The sequence below is a fragment of the Cylas formicarius genome, unplaced genomic scaffold (genome assembly GCF_029955315.1).
Source record: "Cylas formicarius isolate icCylForm1 unplaced genomic scaffold, icCylForm1.1 PGA_scaffold_1__22_contigs__length_36826433, whole genome shotgun sequence".
Lineage (NCBI taxonomy): Eukaryota > Metazoa > Arthropoda > Insecta > Coleoptera > Brentidae > Cylas > Cylas formicarius.
Genome location: NW_026844264.1, coordinates 10,514,825 through 10,536,743, shown reverse-complemented (window position 1 = coordinate 10,536,743; position 21,919 = coordinate 10,514,825). Strand labels below are relative to the sequence as shown.

Sequence of the window (21,919 nt, the reverse complement as noted above, 5' to 3'; positions counted from 1 at the left end):
TTTTGTCGGGAGTATAACAATACGGATAGCAATTCATTTTCAAATATTGATATTTGCTATTTTCATTAGCAATATAACCATAATAGTAAGGGTGCTGTATACAGGAACAAAAAGAAGAGGAACTTTCAGGCTTACCCCGGAAGCGACATTATGGCGACAATTCTCGGCGTGTCCATTGCAAACGCATTGCCCACCGATCGTAATATCCCTTATGGAATAAAACAGTTTTTTGCTTCTCCAGATGTCCTGACTGAGCCATTTGGGCAAGGGGTCCTGTGTGCCCCTCAAACCCATCAGCCGAAACCTTACGTATCGGGCTTTGGTAAATTCTAAGAGTTCCGGGGTAGTGTCGTTTGCTCCCGGTCTGCCTTGGATTAAAGAAGTATGTACCTAAAATGAAAAAAGAAATCTATTAAAGGTTCATTCATTTGAACATCCAACTCTCGTAATTTAATAATATATAGACGACCCCAACTCATTGGAATGGTGCTCATACATCTAACCAAATTAATTAGGCTAACAATATGACGACAAGGAAAGAATTCAATTTGGGAAGGTCGATGATGACAATGCCACGTAACTCTATAGAAAATTATCGTCGTGCGTTATTTGATTTTTTTTCCGAGTGGTAAATTTAATATATCAACCCTTATAGTGCTGGAATAATAGAATTCGCATATAAGAATGCGATCAGCAATGGTTAGTAATATTTTTCTACGTTACAAATACCTTATTAAAATAACAATCTAAAAAATTACGAAAACTATACCAAACCAAACCTCGGTAGTTTTAGAAATAGTATAGGTATAGGATATTATTTAGGATTTAAGATAGTGTGGGGCCGATATTCCATTCCCACATCAGACTCAGTTATCGTAAAAAGATGACTATCCTAGTGAGAAGTCAATTCTGCACAGTATGTGCTCTTCCGTTTCTTTATCTTACTCGTTATTATTGGCGATAAGAGAATTTTTAAGTTTGATCACTTCGTTGTTAATAGGGTGCTGTTAATAGACTAACTAATGTGGTCCGTTAGTTTTGGTTAGTTGGGCCCGTGGCAGCTGACAAGAGTTAAGACAATGTATATATACATATAAAGTTTTCGTTCAACAATACCCAGTGCGTCGCAAAAAACTTGTATGGTTGTTGAACCACATATAATGTGAAAAGAGGTTTCCTAGATATTTCCAAGCTCCTTTTACAGATTCACCCGGATTAGCCGTCAAATGTCAAAGTTAACAACCTGGCATATTTATTTTTGGTACCAAATCTATGATTTTGCGCTTATTAGTTTAGTTCAAGTAACTGTTGTACGCAATGGATATTTGAGCTTCTCATTCATCATCGACGTACTCAGCATCTTTTTTTTTTATGTACACCAACAGTAGAATCCGAATCACGTTCACATAAACTTTGGGGCAAGTACTTAATGAACGCCGTGTAGCGATCAGATAACCATTAAGAGTAAAAGAGGGGCAATTTAAATACTCGAAAACGTTAATGGCGGGTATTTAAAACCTAAATTAAGTCGTTTTCTCGGTAAACCGGGGCCCGATCATCAATCAATTTTCGCCCGATTGAGCGCAAGTTGTACGTCTTCATTTTGCCAAGCCGAAACCTAACGGTTCGTCCGATACCGGTCAAAATCAATTATCTACGAACCGTATCTCACTGATCGCACACAATATTTCTTTCAGCGTATATGGTTATATATTTTTTTACTCCTCGGTATTTTAAAAAAGACCGCGAGTCAGGCTGCAGATGAAAGGGCTCCGGAGCGGCACAAACCGAATCCCGATTTATTACACCGTGCAAGGAGGATACCTCAGGGCTTAGCTTTTCTGTAAAAAAATTGAAACGATTGATTTTCGTCGCATGAAGAAAGCGATCATTATCAAGCGCAGGCTATAGGTGTAGAAAATGTAGAAAAGAGAGATGTAACTAGAACTAACCAAACAAAGGGAGTCTTAAATGTAAAGACTAGTTGACTGATCCAAGTTTCAGTAAACGTATTGTAAGACCGTGCAACATTATTCTATTGAATTATGTGGTATTCCAGATAAAAAATTGATAACCAAATAGAAATTATATTTATTTATTCATGGGCCAAGCCCATATGAAAATTACAATTAAGCGCTTAAGAAAAACAACAAGCTGAAACTAAATAATTAAAATAATTATAAAGACGGAGAAATGGTGACTGATGAAAGACTCCAAACAAATACATCTGACCTAGATCATTCTGATATTGCTGATGAAAAGTTAGTGCGGTGTTTGAATTACGGGATGAAATATGTAAAGCTATTTTAGAAGTCAGGTATGGACAATCAGTTGATTCGGTGGATAAGTTTGAGATCTCTGTTTTCTTTTGCAGGAAAGAGTCGATAGTAGAAAAAAATGTAGTTCATAAATCTGTCACAGTTACGCTGTATATTTTCCAGGTGTTGGATATGACAGACGCAATCTGAACTCATGCTGAAGTAACATACTCAAGATGTATGCAAGCATATGGAAAATATAGAGGTTTGATGGAGCTGACACTGGCAAAACCTTTTGCGTAACGTTCCAGAAATCAAAGCATTCGTAGTGCATAATCAAAATTAGAGCTTAATAGTACACCTAGATCCCCCAACTGATCCACTTAGTCCAGTAGATTACTATTAATATGATAAATAGACTTATCGAAAACTGTGAGTTTACGAAATTCCATCATTTTGCACTTCGACACACTGAGATTCACGCCATTAGCCCGAGACCGTAGAGTCAATCTGTCAAGAGCTTCCAGCAGTGCAAGACAATCATCAGGAATAACAATTTTAATGGATCGCAGAAAAGAAATAAGCTATGTTTAAATACTTATATATTTGAATATGCTTAATGGTAATTCATTAAAATCGTTACAACTAAAGGCAGTCTTTCATCTTTTAATATACGGCAGCTGATAACACAACCAACGCGAGTGTCACGAACATCACTATCAGTTTTGGATCTGATCAACACTTATATAGAAGGTGTTACTGAGACTGGTGTTTTAGATTTAAATATTGCAGATCATTTTTTAGTATACTTAAAGCCATCAATTAATCAGTCCACTGAACAAATGATTAATTTCATGTACATGCCAATAACCAGAAATAATCGAGACGAATTAGAATAAGACCTTCAGAATATGCCTTGCCACTATGTTCTTTATACAAGTAAATCTCACTTTTCCATGACTACATACTGAATGTATTTGACAATATAGTCCACGGAACAAATGATTAGTTTCATGAATTTGAAAACAAAGTAACTACTCTAAGTACAGCCGTAGGTAACTGATAGTATAAAATTATTACAAAAACTAGGCAAAGAAGCACTAAAATAATTCTATAGATAATGACACTGCCTCTAGAAACTTGCTCGACCCAGAACATTTTAACTTTTATAAAAACAACGTTTAACTTTAGCTCAACTGACGAAGTGCTGATCATAGTGAACACTATTAAGACTAAGGCAACGGGAAGCGAAAGTATTAATATCAATAGTGCAACTTTGTTGCCCCACAGTTGTACGGTATATTGTGCACATAATTAATGAATGTATTTTGTGTTCATATTTTCTTGTACTGTGGAAACAGTCACAAGTCATATCTCTGGCTAAAATAAAAAACCTACAAAATTTGATCAGTTGAGTTCTATTAGTATTTTGCCTGTACTGTTTAAGATTCTATAGAAAATAGTGGACAAGCAAATAAGAGCATTTCTCAATATTTACAGTATTTTGCTTCCGAAACAATCAGGTTTTAGATTTGGTTATAGTGGTGAAAGCGCTCTTGCAGATGTAATGAATGATATTTCTATGGCTTATGATGATAACAAAATGACTACCTTGGTTTTACTTGGTTTAAGCAAAGCCTTTAACATGATAAATCATTCAAGTCTTCATCGCATAGGATTCAGTGCACTGTCTTGTAAATTCGTATCATCAATTTTAAATGACACAAAAAGTGATACTTAATGAAGCAACTCTACGCCTTTAGCTGTTAACAAGGCAGTATCCCAGGGTAGTACTTTAGGTCTACTTCTGTTTGCGTTTTTTACAACCAGGTTTACAACATCATTACAGTTATGTGATTATCATCTTTATATTTTTCTTTTTCTGAGAAGTGCCTTAACGAAGCAAATTGCAGTACTAATTCTGATTTGAATAGGTTTTCCGATTCTATCACTCAACATATGCTTGTACTTAATCGTGTGATGATATTTGCCAAATGACATTGAAATTGATAATATTAAAAGCAACATAAAATTCTCTATAAAGAACTCAGGTTTTTGTAGCAGTTGCAAAAGTTTAGAACTTATTCTACAATCTTGGTTAAAATCTAGAGAGCACGTTAAGTGGTCCAAATGCGAGGTGTATGGAACATCGTTTGACAGGAAATTTTATTAGATTTTTTTAAATTTTAGTATTCCATTTAAAAAAATGTAACTTTGTGTTATATGTCATTAAAGGCTTTAAGACAAAATCGGTGAAACAGGTAGATTTGCCCTTAAAAAATCGTCAAAAACTGTTTTTAATAAAAATCTCGATCTTTACAAATAAAAAAATTATAGAGGGTTTTTAGAAATGCACATTTTTAAGAATCATTCAGAAACGAATTGACATATCACGATGCGGTTTCCAGTTTTTGACTTCTCTCGAAAATCGAGCCCATAGCATGCATATTAGTTTTGGGCTACCTATGCTGCAAATGTTTAAAGCCATAGAGGCCCCTCGAATTTGGACCACGAGGTACAACAAAATTAGATTTCCGACGGACGTTCACCATTTGAATCTCTGTAGACGGGATCTTCTTACGGTGCTACAGCATCGAAAAAAGCTTTTAAAAAAGCCCTTCTCAATCCATATTGTAAATATAATTAATCAATATATCTCCTCGATAGACTTTTCTCTGGCGCTATTGACTCCGAAAAATAAGTTTAAAAATTGTCTTTTGGGTAAGCAAGATTTCATTTTAATTTCTACCTAATTAAACCTTTACTTTCATTACCACTTCAAGCGTTGTTTGTTTCTATGCGTCTGTTAGTTTTATGTTAAATTTTGGGCTCTACCAGATGCCTGAACATTTTAACCCCTTGCTGCCAAATTTAATTCGGGATAAATGTAGTTAATGAATAGTTTGAAAAGCAGAGGATTTAAATGGGTTCCGTGTCGGACACTAGAAGGGACTAGGATTTGGGAAGTAAGTTGTTAATATGGACAATCTGCATCCTTCCATTAAGATCCAACAAAGCAGAGAGCATCTAAAACCCAGTGTCTCAAGTGATCAATCACCTTGGAGAAATCGGTGATATGGTGATTCAGTGTAACTTGTGAATTGAACCTCGCCCGGTCATCGTGATAGTCGATTCCTTTTGTGGGAACTACATAAATATAAATAATAAACCAATCTGCGTAAATTGATTCAGACTAACGGTCGCTGGAGATTTTTCAGTGCTATAGCGTAAATCAAAAGTCGATGACGTACGCATTGTTTTTGCCACCAAGCGATGAGATATCGTATTATTTACTTGCAGCACTACAAATTTTGATTGATGGCCATAACTGTACAAGATATTATAGACGCAAACTGGTATCCGTTCAAGCGAGTGTTATATACGGTAGGCCAAATTGCCGCTCGTAATTGAAGGTTAATTTCAGGAACCCTCATAAATTACCTTCTATATGCCGCTAGTGAAAAAATCCCATTTCATTAGTTTTATCGTCACTACCATCAAATTATAGTGCTTAAAAAGCATAACCAACAAACAGAAGGCATCAACATACTGGAACGTCAAACAGCAACGTAATTTTACAACTTTTTGAAAGTTTTGAGTTTTAGGTTGTAACTTGGGAAGAAACGATTCAGTGCCATTACGTGTGCTATAAATGTTATTAGGTGAATAGCAAGAGAGGTAGTCTTGTTCGATGTGAAAGCAGTAAAGTAATAAGGTCCAAGTAAATTAACCAATGATTTTCAGGATTCCTTTGTTTCACGACAAGATATGTACTACTGTTTTTACAATTTAAAGATCTCGTTCTTATCAGAATAAGAAGAATGTATCAAATTAAAAAAAAGATTTAGTAAGACTATCAACCAAGGTAATGTCGTTTATAGCTTCGCTCTGAAGAAATGTTGTTTGATGTCATCAATATCATAAATCAAAATTAATAGCGGCCCCAAGGCAGAGCCCTGAGGCACGCCACACAGTACATTATATGCAGACGATAAAAACGGATCAAACGATCTCTTTCCTTAAATCTCCTTTAATAAAAAAAAAGCGCTGTCCACGGTGTATGGGTACCATGAAACCGTAAACACAAACTGGTATTTGATCAAACGGGCCTATAAATACGTGCACCACGGGGGACTATGTTGAGACTAGTGCCTACAGATGGCAATTAGTATAAATCAATAATGAGGTCAATATATACGTTTTCAGCGTGTTAATGGCTGGCCAGAAATATGTTCATCGCGCTTGACCAAGTGTTAGATTTACCTGAAACCCCGTAGGCGGAAATTAGATCAACGTGATATATTTAAAGTGCCCGGCGGATGTCTGTTTTGGTTTGCTGGTTTTTAATTATACTGGTTCGGCTTTTTTTCGAGCCGCAGAGCGTTTGGACAGACGCATCAAAAATCCCACTTCTAATATTAGGCACGCGCCACATTTCAGTAGAACATAATGTTTAATAATTAATGAAGAAGTTACCTCTCCATTTTCCAATGGTGTTAGCCTCGAAAAGAAAGATGTGCAGATCACTTCCGTGTCGCTTAGGTAATACGGTTTGCCTTTCGTCGCAAGAACACCGAATCTGTCCGAGCATTCTTTGTCGCTCCTGGCAAAGTACTGCCAGGCTTCGAATCGTTCGCCGTCCAGAGATTTTTCCAAAATCCATGTGCCCGGTCTAGGCGAGTTACCAGACTTAAGTATCACGTAGGAAATTTGGTACACCTGAAACAAAAATTCTGTTAAAACTTTTTAACTTGATAATTTTTTAAAGAAACTTTCGCAGGCTACTGCAATACTATTTACAAATATGTTTTTGCTCCTGCACCTTTTAAGACGTCAACAGGATGATTTGCGAAACTTTCGGTTCATCAACAACTGACGCAGGAGGAATCTAGAAGATTTGTAAATAGTATTAGAACCTGATATTTTGATGTTCTATTTCGACGGAAGTAAAGGGACCACCTTTCAATTTGGCTTTCTATTAAGTATGACCAAAACGGTTTTTGGCCGCAATATTTTTGTCTATTTTTATCTAGGGAATATGTTTCACTGAAATAATTATTTTTTCAACACTATAATGACAGTATAACTTATTTGCTTTCAATTGAATAATTGTTGGTTATTACTACTAGTGAGAGTTATAAGGTATAATTTGCTAGTGAGCAATAAGGCAAAACCAATTTGAAAAAGTTGACATTTAAAATAAATTTTTCTTCAAATTTTAATCATTTTTTAAATTTTTATAACATTAGATTTGCTATGGCATATACCCTTAACAATTACCGAATATTCAAACTTTGCTTTGTTGCTCATATTGATGGTAGAGGTAAAGTACATTTTTTTGAATTAATGCATTCTTTTAGAAATAATACTCAAAAATGAAAAACATGATGCTATTTTCTGACCACTATTATTATCAAAATATAAAAAAATAATTAGTTATTTTGAATTTCTAAGGACGGGGTGTTTTTTTTTTCGATGTATAGAACTTTAAGTTGCAATAAAACAACGATGGATCTGGACGTCTAATTTTCGATGACTTTTTCCAACATTTGTGGCCGTATATCGGCAATAACACGGCGAATGTTGTCTTCCCAATGGGCAAGCGTTTGTGGCTTATCCGCATAGACCAATGACTTTACATAGCCGCACAGAAAGTAGTCGAGCGGTGTTAAATCACAAGATCTTGGAGGCCAATTCACAGGTCCAAAACGTGAAATTAGGCGGTCACCAAACGTGTCTTTCAATAAATCGATTGTGGCACGAGCTGTGTGATATGTTGCGCCGTCTTGTTGAAACCACATCTCCTGGACATCATGGTTATTCAATTCAGGAATGAAAGAGTTAGTAATCATAGCTCTATACCGATCACCATTGACTGTAACGTTCTGGCCATCATCGTTTTTGAAGAAGTACGGACCAATGATTCCACTAGCCCATAAAGCGCACCAAACAGTCAGTTTTTCTGGATGTAAGTGTTTCGACATACAATTGAGAATTAGCTTCGCGGCAGTTTTGTTTGTTGACGTATCCATTCAACCAGAAGTGCGCTTCATCGCTAAACAAAATTTGCTTATGAAAGTCGGGAACAACGGCAATCTCGTTTCGGGCCCATTCGACGAATCTACGCCTTACTTGATGATCGTTGGGCTTCAATTCTTGCACGAGTTGGATTTTGTAAGCACGTAAACCAAGATCCTTCCGCAAAATCTTCCATAAAGTGGATGGACACAGATCCAATTCCTGTGCTCGATGGCGGATGGACTCATTCGGGTCTTCCTCAATGCTACGCTCTATAGCAACAATAGTTTCTTCTGTACGCACTGTACGGCGTCTCTGAGGATGCGAGTTATCAATAAGAGTAAACGTAGTGCGAAAACTTTCCATGGTTAATCGAATTAACTGCTCTGATGGACGACGATAAAATGGACGTAGTGCGCGATACGTATTCCGCACAGAACCATTATTTTCGAAATAAAATTGCACTATTTGCAAGCGTTATTCAGGCGTGAGTCTATTCATGATGAATTGCCAAATCAAACTGAGAATAAATCACTTGACAGCTGTTAAATCGGTCGCCATCTTGAACAGTAATGCCAACTTAAAGTTCTATACATCGAAAAAAAAAACACCTTTTATCTATGTGCATGTGGTGTTTTTCTGAACTTTTTTGAAACGTTAATCAGAAATTAATAATGCATAAAAAATTTCTTTAGGAATAGGAATGAGAACACCACCTTCTCCCATTTATATAAATAAGCATCGTTGCTACTTTATTTTAGATGCGTTTTGTTTCACCATTTTATATCTTTTTGAGGGACTATTGTGTCTTAGGCGCATTAATCATATTACGAACCTTTTTCATTTTTATTTTTTCCCACTTAATTCGGTCAACGTTAACTTTGTATATGAATATGTAAATTCGATTAATTAATTTTTGGCATTAAACGCAATGTTGTTACAGCAACGATTAATAATATATTGAGAAACGAGAAAAAAAATTGGAAAAGATCGTATAGCGGAGATTAGCCAAGAAAGCGAACCGTTGAAATTAATGTTAATTAACGTCTAGGTATAATTTATAGAAACTAATTTCTCAATATCGAAAAACGTCCGCACAGGCACCTCGGCAAATGGAACACGATTAAGAAAATATTTTAATAATTATTAATAAGCGTTAAATTTTTCTAGTCGGCCTGAGAAAATCGTTTTTCTTTTGATTAAATATTATCGATGTAGTAAATTAGAAGCGTATTGCGTTGCTCATTGAATGCTGCAGGTTCAGAAAAAAAAACATCTTTTTGTCATATGGAACTCTAAATGTAATGAAAAATAAATGAATACAGGTAAATAATTATAATAAATCATCATAATTCTAGTCGCGTAGAATATTAGGTTATGTCAATCTAGACTTTTGGGGTGGATTTAATTCTTTCAAAATATTCAATAATGTAAATAGAACAATCGGAATTTATTGTAAATTTGTATTTATTATATATTTACACTACATTATCATTACATCACGATATTCTCATAAAATTCATAAAATGCAGAATTCGGTATAAAAAGACTAAGTCGGGCATCCCACGAGTTTAAAGAAATGAATTAACAATACATAAATACCACACAAACACCAATGCATAAACTACATAAAAAAAATCACAAATTGATAAAAACAGCTGACTTATTTTTGACTTTTAAAAATAACCTATAGAAATCTTTGATAGAAAGTCAGCGATTGATTGATTGTGAACAATTAAATTTTGATATTATTTACGAAACTTGTGGTTGAGTCGATTTTACTAACGTTTGGCCATTCATCCTGTTGGCATCTTCGAAGCTTAACTGAAATTGAAGAAGCTAACAGTTTTGATCTCTGCCTTCCGCTCAAGCAAGTGAATAATAATATTTATTGTCCTAAGCTTCGATATGCTTTAATGTACCTTCAAGAAGCACAGCACAAACACAGCTATTAAGTACAAACTATGGGTATTCTTGTCCCTTGTAGAGAGGTTAATCAACTGCCAGGAGGCATTGATTTGTTTAGTGTAACCTTGCCAAAGTTTAAAAATGAAATAAAAAAAACTGCAAACTGACATATATTATTTATTTTTGGTTCATTTTATTTAACTAAGTTCTGTGGATTATGTTAAGTATTTTCTTTGTTAGTAGAACAGAACTTGCATTGTCCAATAATCTGATGCACATGTATTCAGAAGTTTAACCATAAACTCTCATGTTTTTTTCTTCGGTTATTATTATCATTTTTATTAATAATTAGTTTTTCTGGGATAATCTGTGAGTACACTCTATATGTTGCACTGAAAGCCTAATTTCTTTAAATAATCTGCATTAATAGTTTTTCATAACAATTTTACAAATCACTTTAACGCAGTAAACCGGTCGCATTATCAATTAACCATTTAACGCTTTAGTTATGAGTGTGATTTGGCACGAGCGCGTTGAGTGTTTAATAAACGAGTGACTGGCAAAGTTGTTTCCAACTATAATTTTTGCCAAACGAAACCACCAAACGTTTCGAGCATAGATCCCAGCCATTTTCAGATGATTATTTTTCATAAATAAAAGTTCCCATCATAAATTGAATGGTAGTATTATCAAATCATTCTCCAACAACGATTTGTGCAATTTGAATTCCATGAAGATGGTTGATGTAATTTTTTTAAATGCATCTGTTCAAACAAGTCCTAATTTCCGTCAATGATGGGTTAATAATAACATTCAAATTTTTTGAACGCTTATGAAGGTGCTCTGTCCTATGGACTTGAAAAATAGGGGTTTATAAAGCATGTTTACAATAAATGCCGCTGAGATTTTATAACGTCGTCATTTAATTCAAATTTATCTAAGTAAGAAGCGTTTTTATCTATTCTATAATCTCCTTAAAGCTGTATCTAAGTGTAAGCGTCATAGTCAAAACGACATAACTTATCTACTTAGGTCTATCTCGCTCATAATAAAGCTATTTTTCTTCCTTATATCCGTCGAAATGGTTTGCCCGCGGTAAAAAACTAATAAATTTTTCATAGCTTAAAATTTGATTTCATCTATAAATATTAACTAATGGACGAAATTACTAATAAGAAATGTTTTATAAAAAACGTAAAATTGCGGAAGACGTCCATCAATCCATCCCATAATCCACTCGACTCTGGGGGATTTCACGTTATTATAAGCTCGTTAAATTTTACGAGCATTTTTATGGTAGTCAATTACCAGTTTAAGTCGTTGCCCATTGTCCCAAAGGCAAACTACAATAATACCTTCTCACGAATTCGATTTTTGAGTTCCTTCGCGGTTCAAGCAAAAAAAACCTTCGACGAATTTATTGAAACAATCCGAACTTACGTCATAAAATAACCAGTACCCACATTAATCTTACGAAATTCTTGACAATTTCGATAAGCAGTGCAAAATTTTATTTCATTTTATTACTAGTAAAGAATAGACAAACTGATAAACATCGAAAAATTAATTACATTTACTCGGATATATTGGAAATATCAACCAAAATACGAAAAGAAAGTCCATTTCGGAAAATTGTGACTACAGAAAAGTAACAAGCAAACAAGACGTAAGATGATGAAATAAGGTAGAGACTAAACTGTGAATATTTTGTTTACTTAATTGCTCTGTTGAAAGGTATTGAAAGTGTTGTGCGACCTGTTACTATGAATGAGTTTTGATATTTATTTACAGTCGTATGACGTCACTGGACAAAGGCTTGAGTTCAAGCGACTTTTTGCAAGCTTCCAATTTTATTCGTCATATGTTTCAGAAGTACATGAAAGAATTCCAAATAACAACTAAAAAAATTAACCCCTAAATTAAGCGTCTTTGTGAGTTGAAAGAAACCTGTCAAAAGATTGTTTTTCAGATTCGGTAATGGACTTGTGGACAGACCAGTATCAATCCGTTTGGTTAAAGTAACTATTTCAAACGACAGAAAATAAATAATTCTAATTTTAAAATTAATAAAAACGTATATTTCCCGCATCAGGCAATCGTTACTTTACCGTAACTAACGGACCTTAAAAATTTTAATAAAAATGCTGTATACGAAGTAATTTATCTACGATAAAAACGTGGATAGTGTTTAGACAGCGTGACGTTATACAATATTATGGACTAGATAAAGAAAAACGAAATGAAAGAAAATGCCACCCAAATTGGAATTTTATGATAAATTGAATGAGTTTCCGGTTTAGCAGGATATTTTATCAAATTAATTCGATCATCTCATGTATATTTGAAAGAAGATACATAGAGTCAAAATTGAAAATTTAAATTAAACATTTGTCGAATATAATGGCCACAAAATGTGTTCAGGGGGCGTGGGGTTCGAATTTTATGAAAAGCCAAGCTACTTGCAACTGTTTGACCGTGTTTGTAACAGCTATGCAATTTAAACAATGCAAGGCAATAATGAAAATAACAGAAATTTTTTACCTGGAATGTGAAGATTATATACGGGATGTTCCGTTTACAAGTTACTCATATAAAATTAAAATAGTTTAAAAATATCATTTTTAAGCGTTATGAAAATATTAAGGTATTTGTATTTCCGAATTTGAGGCTGCGATTCAGATACAAATATAAAAACTATTTTGATAACATAAATAAAAAAATAAATAAATAAAATAAGCGCACTTGACTAATCTGAGGATACTGATTAATATACAGGGTGCGGCAAAAAGGTAGGCAGGATTTCAAATAGTGGTTGTTCGGTTTGTAAAACCGGCAACACTGTGTACGCACTCGCGTTAGGCAGACAAAAGTATGCAATTTTCAGTTATCGACATGGATTGGAGCGGAGTGCATCGTGCTTTCGTTGTCGAGGAGTTTATTAGAAATGGGGAATCTGTAATAGCAAATAATCCACAGGAACTTCATGAGCGACCTCTTCACAGCCCAAAAGTGATCGTCTGGTGTGCAATCTCAGAGTTCGGCGTGTGGGATCCTTACTTTTTCGAAGAAGATGGAATAACGGTGAGTCCAAAAGTGAACGAGTTGAACAACGATCAAAGAGAACATCTTTGGTTTCAGCAGGATGGTGCTACATCGCACACAACTCATCGTTCACTAAATTTTCTTCAAGAAATGTTCCTAAACAAAGTGGTGTCTTTACAGGGTGATCTTGGTTGGCCGCCACGTTCGTCTGATTTGTCGCCTTTCGACTTTTTTCTTTGGGGTTACCTGAAAGCGAGAGTTTTCACACATCGTCCGCGGACTTTGGAAGAATTAAAGGCAGTCATAAGACAAGAAATTGCCTCAATTCCCCAAGAAATGATCCATCGGGTAATGATGCGCTTCCGCGAGAACCTACAAGAGTGCATCGACAATAATGGCCGTCATTTAAAAGACATCATTTTTAAAAAATAACGTTCCTAAATGGCATAAAATGTACATTTCAAAAATAATTTTAAAAATGTTTGCTTTATCTAGTTTGGTTTTTACTAACATCCCAAATAGTACCTATCATTTTGCCGCACCCTGTAGATGAGAGAGTGCTATTAGTCATGGTTTTCTTATATTTGCGTATTTCCTATTATTCCTGCTGCTTATTTTTTCCAACCAATGTCAGTGACGTCCAATTTCAAGGAGTTGAAAATGAAAAGAACAATTCAAATATGTGAAGTTTGTGACTGCAGTGATATCTTCGGCCAATGTTGTAAATAAAGCGAATACAGGAACTCTGTATTTTACAGCAACCTAGATTACTCAGAAGCAGTGCAATTTTCTTTAAGTTCAGAATGTCATTGTTTTGTGTTATATTGTCCAATCATTTTTTAATTACTTAAAAATGATATTTATTAGCATATTAAAACAATATACGTAGTGTGCTTTGCCAGCTAAAAAATAGTGGCAATCGACAAATATTAGGTGTCGGTATGAGGTTGTATAAAAAAAGAAGTTTAGGAAAAACACAATTTTTATTTAACAATAATTTAATTATTAACAGTACAAACGAACATAGCATAACACCACAGATAGGATGTAATCTTATAACAAAACCACTTCCTTAGCGTATCAAAACAAACACATAGATGCCTGAAACCCAGTATTACCATTAGCCTGGAGTGGGTATCAATTAGAAACCGAGCCCCAAAAATAAAAGTAAAACCGTACCTATGCAGTGTACTCGTTAAAATGCGGTTGCACCTGTATGTGAGTCTATTAAAGCAGCTCAAAAAAAAAACGCGCATATACATATAGCAACATAATTTCACAGATAACCATCGCGAATCATTTACGTCGACCGTATTATCTGAAAACGGGTCAGAGCGTCAGGTGAGTTCTCTGATACTGATCGAAATTGAATTATTCCATTTAGTAACAAACCAGAACTACGCGCTTAACATACTTACAAATGGCTGGGCAGCCATTTAGTAACTATTAACTAGATTCTTCGGAAAGATTCTGACAGCCAATTACCGCTCTAAAACCGTTAAATTTATCTAGTTATGCGCGGAGGTTCTGGCGAGGTGTCTACAAAAATAGATAATTATCGTATGTTTTTCCGAGTAGGTATGCCGACATGTGTAACTTTAATTAAACGAATCAGGTGACTTGAATTCATTAAAATGGTATCGGGTTAGAGTGAGGAACATCTGCGGACGCGAAATTGTTCGTCGACTGCATCCTTGCATCCATTTTTAATTCAAATTTAATTTCTTTATATTAAACTGTTTTATGAAGTTAAAAAAAATTTGCTATGGTGATATAGGTATAGGTATAACAATGTCTTTTCAATTCGATGTAATTTTACTTTTTAGATCAAATCCATTTTTCGAAGCTGGGTTATTATGGGAATAATATGATATAATAGAAATAGAAATTAACTTGCTTAATTTTCTTAAAGGGTTTTCAAACAGTCTTTACCTTACCTTGATTAAAATAACAATTTTTCAATTGGTACTATGAGTTTCTGTGTAATTAATTACATGTTTTCATTTATATTTTTACACCCACCTATAAGTTTATAAAACGTATCTTAATTCAGGATAAATGTTATTTTTATCAACATTTAAAAAATTTCTTTTTTGTATTTGCAGTAATTTTTTTACATAACATATTATTATCACATTTATTACAGTGGCGCACATTCTTTTCTTAAAAAATATTCCATGCACGTTACTAGTATTTTTAAAATATATCTTTACATATTTATTTATATTTCGCGTCAAAAAATGTCTTTTGTCTATTGCCTATTATATTTTTGTACTCAAAAATATCACTAGAACTGACCTTTTCAGTTGCTGTGTTAAAGAAAAAGTTATTTATGTAATTACTCCTTAATTTATACTATGAAAATGTCAATGTTGTTAGGCACAGGCAAATGTTTTCGTGAAACTTTTTACGTAGGTTTTTGTTGAGTGGAACTAGCCAATCATCCTGTTGGCTCCTTCAGAGCTTGACTGAAAGTGGTTCGCATTTTACTCTATACCTGCTTTTATATTTTTTGAGGGGGGCGGAGCTAAATGAGGGTCACAAACACCGTCTCGGATGACTGATTTCCATACTAGTGACGGGTAGAGACCTGAGTCGCGGTTAAGATTATTAGGTTGCTTATAGATTCCTATAGACTCTCGGATTTTTGGTTGGTAGAAGAATTGATTACATGAAAGAATTTTAGAATTAGAATTATAATTAGAATTTTAGTTATACGGAATAAAATTTGTTATCCGGTTTCGTGGTTGTGTTCGGCAACTGCTGATAAGTTTATTTGTCTTAGTCTTAAGACTCTTTCATGTTCTTTGAGCTTAGTTGATATTTTTCGTCCAATCTCTCCAATGTATTCTTTGCCGCATATACATGGAATGCCGTAAACTTCTGGCATCTCAAATGAAATGTTCTCTTTGACGGATCGAAAATGTTGGGAGATTTTTGGACAAGTGGTAAATCTGGAAGGACAACAGTGTTTCATTGCTATTGGAAGGTTGTGGTGTAGTGTATTTTGTGATGGAACGCTTAATATCTTTAATGTGGAACTTTCAATGGTAAAAAAAAGGATCCAGAAGTTTTATAAAAAGTATTACAGAAGCCTGTGGAAGTTTCTTTGAAAAATTAACTTTCGTGAAGAGATTTATTTTCTATTGTTAATGCAGCTAACAGAACAATATCCCCAGGATGAAGTGGACTTTAGTCGTAACACTGCATATGGCCCAGAAACAAAATTGTTGATTTCCTATACAACGTAACTCTATCAGCAGTTTTAAAAAATTTAAAAGAAGATTCTTTTTAATTAAATTTTATTCTATCTACCTCATAGCCCAGAAGTTATTTTCTCAAGTAAAATATTTTCCCGGCCGCTAACGGTAAACTTTAAAAAAAAAAGGATTTTTTTGCGCAACGCTTAAATTAAAATTACCCGAACACCCGACTCTGCCGGGATAGCTACACAAAAGAAACGCGATCCTCCCTTGTAAGGCGATCCCTGTGTGGACGTGTACGCGTGAGAACCGTTTTCCGTTAAAATGCGTCCTATTGTTTGACTTGAAATGATTTTAAATTGGTCCGCAAATTAGTTCCAACAATGGGCCGGCCGACTAACCGCTACCTCTTAAGGAAACGATCACCAATTAACGTACGGAACGTACAAATACCCATAATAATCGCTGTAGATTTATTTGGACGGGTCTCCGCGGTATCGTAGATACAGGATAAGATCCGTATCTGGACACGGTTTGTTTGCCAAGCATATTTCAATTCGATTCTCTATTTCGCAGTTAAGTGTTACATCAATGCGGCCAACAAATAGATTCTACACAGTGTCCTTTTATAATTTGTTGCGACATCTGCTCGATTTTTTATAAACTATATCGAAAAATTTTAAAAAAGAAAATTAGGGGGTAGAGTCTGCCGTTAACTGTAAAAAAATATCGGGAATTAGAAAAAACTTACGTAGTTTATCTAATCAAGGGTGGTATCTTTAAGAAATGTTCCATTAAATTCAAACTTAGATTTGTTTTTATCAACATATGTTGAAATATTACGCAAATAGATAGATGTTACACTGAATATTTTGTATTTTTTAAAGTTTTTGTAGTCAGCATTATAAGGCAAATCAAAAAGGAGTACAATAATTCTCTTGTGTACCATGAGAACTTGGTTTTTCAACTAACTCAAATTAAATAAACTTTTATGGGCTTTCAGATGAGTCAATATGTTGGTACCAATGAAAGTTGGCTATCCACTGTCAAATCAAAAGACCAATTAACGCAGTTTGCCTTATCGTTCAAATTTCAAGACAAACTGTTTTACCACAGTAGGTAATGATATTAATTGATGAACGGATGATCTGCCGAAATTGTACTGCATTGTTTTTAACCAAAAATTCAGTAATAACTTTTTTTAATAAATTTCTTTAAAAAGCTTTCTGTTGGAGGTATTCGCGTACGGCTTCCAGAGCTGCTACTCTCTCACCTTTTTACCAGACGTTTTACCGCTTCGCACTTCGTACGTAAATCACTCGGGAACACATAATTGCACAATTTATGTTCGCCAAGGTACAAATAAATGCAATTTATACTTCTCGTCTTGTAGAACAGAATGTTCGCGCGGCAGATACCATCTTGCCCGTGTCTAGTTCCCTACCCGGGCAATTATTTTAGTGTTAGAAAATTTCAGGAGACCACCTGCGATGTTTATGGCCGTAAACGTGTGTAACTCGGCATGCAGCTACTCGAATGCGTTTTTAAAATTCCCGCGAAACGGCGAAAAATTACTGCCAACCAGAAACAATAAAATAAAAAGAAACCGCGTTGCTAAGTTATACGTACAGAAATATCATACATTTATTCATTTATCTATTTTCTTATGCCACCCCGTTGGGCTGCATATATTTATGTATTTATGTTTCCGGCGATGTTTAAAGTACTGGGGATTTTATAAAATACCGACAATGCACGAAATATATGCGTAAACTTGGCAAGCGTGCTTGTTCTATGCTACAGAAAATAATCATTCTGCCAAAGTAAACTTAAAACAACATGGTAAACACAATTTCCTCCAGTACCTATTAGTACTACAGTCAGAATTCCCTTACCCAAAGTTGATGGATTTTAGCTTAGTAAAGGACAGAATTTTTAAATCGTTCTATACCGTTTTGAAGTTTACAGGCTGTGAGACAGATTAAAGAGATGGGTTATAAGCAATGTGCCATTTTTTTGTTACCATTGTTTAGTTGCTGTAGATTGAAATAAATTATGAATACTTTTTTTGAGTTTTTTATTTTACCCATTTCCTAATATGGCCATCTATAATTCCTACATCCTACATAAAGAGAATTTCTTTCTTTGGCGGTAACTTATTTATTTGTAATTATGATAACAATGTATATATTATTCATTTAAAATCATCAAAAAGTAATAATATCATAAATAAATAAAAGACAAACATGATGTACGTTCGTACATAACCTACAAACATTTACGGTTTGTTTAAATTCGAAATAAATGAAATAAATGTGTGTTAAGATGCAAAAGTATTTTTTACACACACTTTGTTACACTTTTTATTTGTTTTACTTATTTACATCATATTATTTCATATATTACACGAAGTGTGTTCAAAAAGTAAGACGACTTTTAAGTTATATCAAAAAGTATTTATTTATTCATCAAAATTAACAACAAACAAAACAAAGAAAATATACGAGGGCAGCGCCAAAATTTCCCGGCCTGAATATGAAAGAAACAAAGTGGAGTAACAACTTTTTATTATTTTTCAATATAATCCCCCTTAACTTCAATACACTTATTACATCTGTTTATTAATAACTCAATCCCTTTAAAAATATATTCTTTTGGTTTGTCTGCAAAATGAGCTAAAACAGCCTTTTAACTCAACTTCGTCGTTAAATCGCCGTCCACGTAAGTCCTTTTTCAAATATCCAAACAAATAATAATCGCTGAGGGCCATATCTGAACTATAGGGAGGATGATCTATCTGTTGGAACCCACACTCTAAAATGGCAGCTTCTGCAACACCAGCAGTATGGACAGGTGCATTATCATGCAAAAGACGCGTGCCTCTGGTCAGTTTTTCTCTACGTTTTACACGTACGCAGTCTCGCAATATATGTAATAATGTTGCGTAATATTTACCATTGACAGTGGTATTAGTTTCTTTCAAATCTATCAAAAGAATTCATTCACAATCCCAAAAGATCATGGCTATCACCTTTTTTGTTGACTGGCAAACTTTGAATTTGCTTGGAGGTGCTTCACCCTTACGACGCCACTGCATTGATTCTTTTTTCGGTAGAGGGTCATAATAGAGAACCATAGTTTCATCTCCCGTCACAATAGTTTCTATAACAGGCTTCGGTTCCGACCCACAGGGTTCCAAAATACACCGCGCACACTCGACACGGTGTTGTTTTTGAATAGCCGAAAGGTTTTTAGGAACCCATCTTGCACTAACCTTATGCATACCTAAGTCATGATGCAGGATTCGACGAACATTTGTATCAGAAAGCTCAGTAATTTCTAAAATTTCCTTGACCTTTAAACGTCGATCACTCAATAACACCTCATCCACAATCGCAACAATATCTTCCGTTATGACTAGTCGACCAGTTCTTGAATCATCTTCAAGGGATTTCTGCCCCATTCGACAGCGTTTTGCCCATTCTTTCACTACAGAATACGAAGGAGAACTTTGGCCATATACACCATCCAGCCTTTCTTTAATAATTTTAGGTGCTAACCCTTCTTTTGTCAAAAACTTTATGACTGCTCTATACTCAATTTACGTTATTTGCGACATTTTTTCGGACACGTCTTGTTTAAAATGCTGTCAATAAAAAACTATTTGACGCAAAACTTCAATTTTTTTTTCGCAGCCTACTAGGATATATATTTAAAAGAAAACAAAGTGTTATCGAGATACTGGAGCTGCATGTATATTAGGCCGAGAAATTGTGGCGCTAATCTCGTATATATGGAATATCGAATGTACGTAGAACGCCCAAGTCACCTTACTTTTTGAACACACTTCGTATATTAAACTTGTTACGAACAGTTCAAAATAAGTTTTGAAGTGAACCCGTTGCTAAAGTTTTTTTAAGGAGACAGTAGTTGGCGCTTAGCTAGAAATTCAGACGGAAACCAACAGCTCCGCGCGAGACGGTCGGATAAGCGTAACAGTTTTAAGAATAATTAGTTAAATAATATATTTGTTAGACTTCGTTTGATCGTTTGCTGTTGTTTTTTGGTGTGCTGCTTGCTAATTGGATATGGTTCATGTAAAATGTGTTCTCTAAATACATTATAATATATAGCCCATTTGAAATATTCGAGTATTCGGTATTCGAGATGTGTCATAATAGCGATATAAGATGTCATATGTAGGTATGATATAAAGTTATAAGATGCCATAAATATACAGGGTGTTCGAACAATAGCACGAAGCAATTTGCACAAAATTTTTTTTATGAGGTACGGAAATATAGAAATTTCAGGAAACAGGAAATTAGAAAAAAAATCTTATTAATATCATTAATTATCTTATAATAACATTCATTCGATTGTCGCGATTTATCAATATGGCACTAATAGATTAATGTCCATCGTCCATTTCCGTACCCATTTTTCTCACTCGGCGAATCATTGAGGGACGAACTCGATCTAACATTTGAGGTCCATTTCTCTTCTCTCTCTTTTTCTATTGTTTCTATGGGAGTAGCATCAACCATCGTATTAAGGAGTTTCCTTAAATGAAAATCTATTGGATTTAAGTCAGGGAGTACATTCTTTTGCCAATAATTTTAATCTATTAAGGCTAAACTAGCCTACACCAAATAATACTGTCATATCTCAACGAAATCGAATGAATATTTGTTTAGATATAAACAAAAAAGTGTTTCTTTTATTAATACCATGAACACACACATATATTGAACACACAGCATTTCCCATGTTTATAATTTTTTTGTCATACTTTTTCACCGCATATTGGTGATTATTATTGTCAAGACAGGTAGTTCAGTTACCTGTGCTTTAGTGTTTGTAAATTTGTTGTTGAGGAAACGGATTAGTAAAACTCATGTGTTCAAAGCTCTTCGCCATTAAAACTCATCATTCTGAGTTGCAAAAATAGTTAAAATGTGTTCTTATATGAAGTTGGACAGTCAACAATATAACGAATTGTACAAGGAGGAGGAAAAGCATGACCCCCTTCAGGTCATTACAGAGAGGTGCAGTTAAGTTAAACAAGAATTATATTCTATTTTTGAAGTATTCTTACTTCTATATAAATAAGTTTTTATTAGTAATATGTCAATTATCCGACCATCTCTATAATTATAATATTCACCAAACTAGTCTTCCTATTGTATGCAAATTGGTGGTACCCTTGGAACGATTCGGTCAGAAAAAGTAAAACCCGAAAAACTATTATTGCAATTTATTTTTACGTTGTCCACTATGTCATTGGAAATGTACTTTTTCTTACTCTCTCGCATTAAGAAACTGGATATAGTTTGAGCATGGTTTTCTAAAAAATTGAATCATTTATCTTCATTTCTGTTCTTTCTTCATATCTAACGTGATAGATAATTGATGGTTACTTGAAACTATTATCACAGTTTTCGTTTAGGATTTTTAGTAACAATGGTTTCCTTCTCAAGTCCGTACCTG

The 21,919-nt window shown here is 34.4% G+C and overlaps 1 protein-coding gene across 1 annotated transcript in view; it reads right to left on the bottom strand.

Moving 5' to 3' along the window:
* LOC132696324 (laminin subunit alpha-1) overlaps positions 1–21,919 on the bottom strand; it is a 218,221-nt gene that overhangs the window by 162,239 nt on the left and 34,063 nt on the right. The window contains exons 3-4 of the mRNA XM_060661083.1: positions 6,735–6,977; positions 136–390 (exon numbers count right to left, since the gene is read on the bottom strand). Of these exons, the coding sequence (XP_060517066.1) occupies positions 136–390; positions 6,735–6,977 (498 nt within the window). The remainder of the gene's footprint in view (positions 1–135; positions 391–6,734; positions 6,978–21,919) is intronic.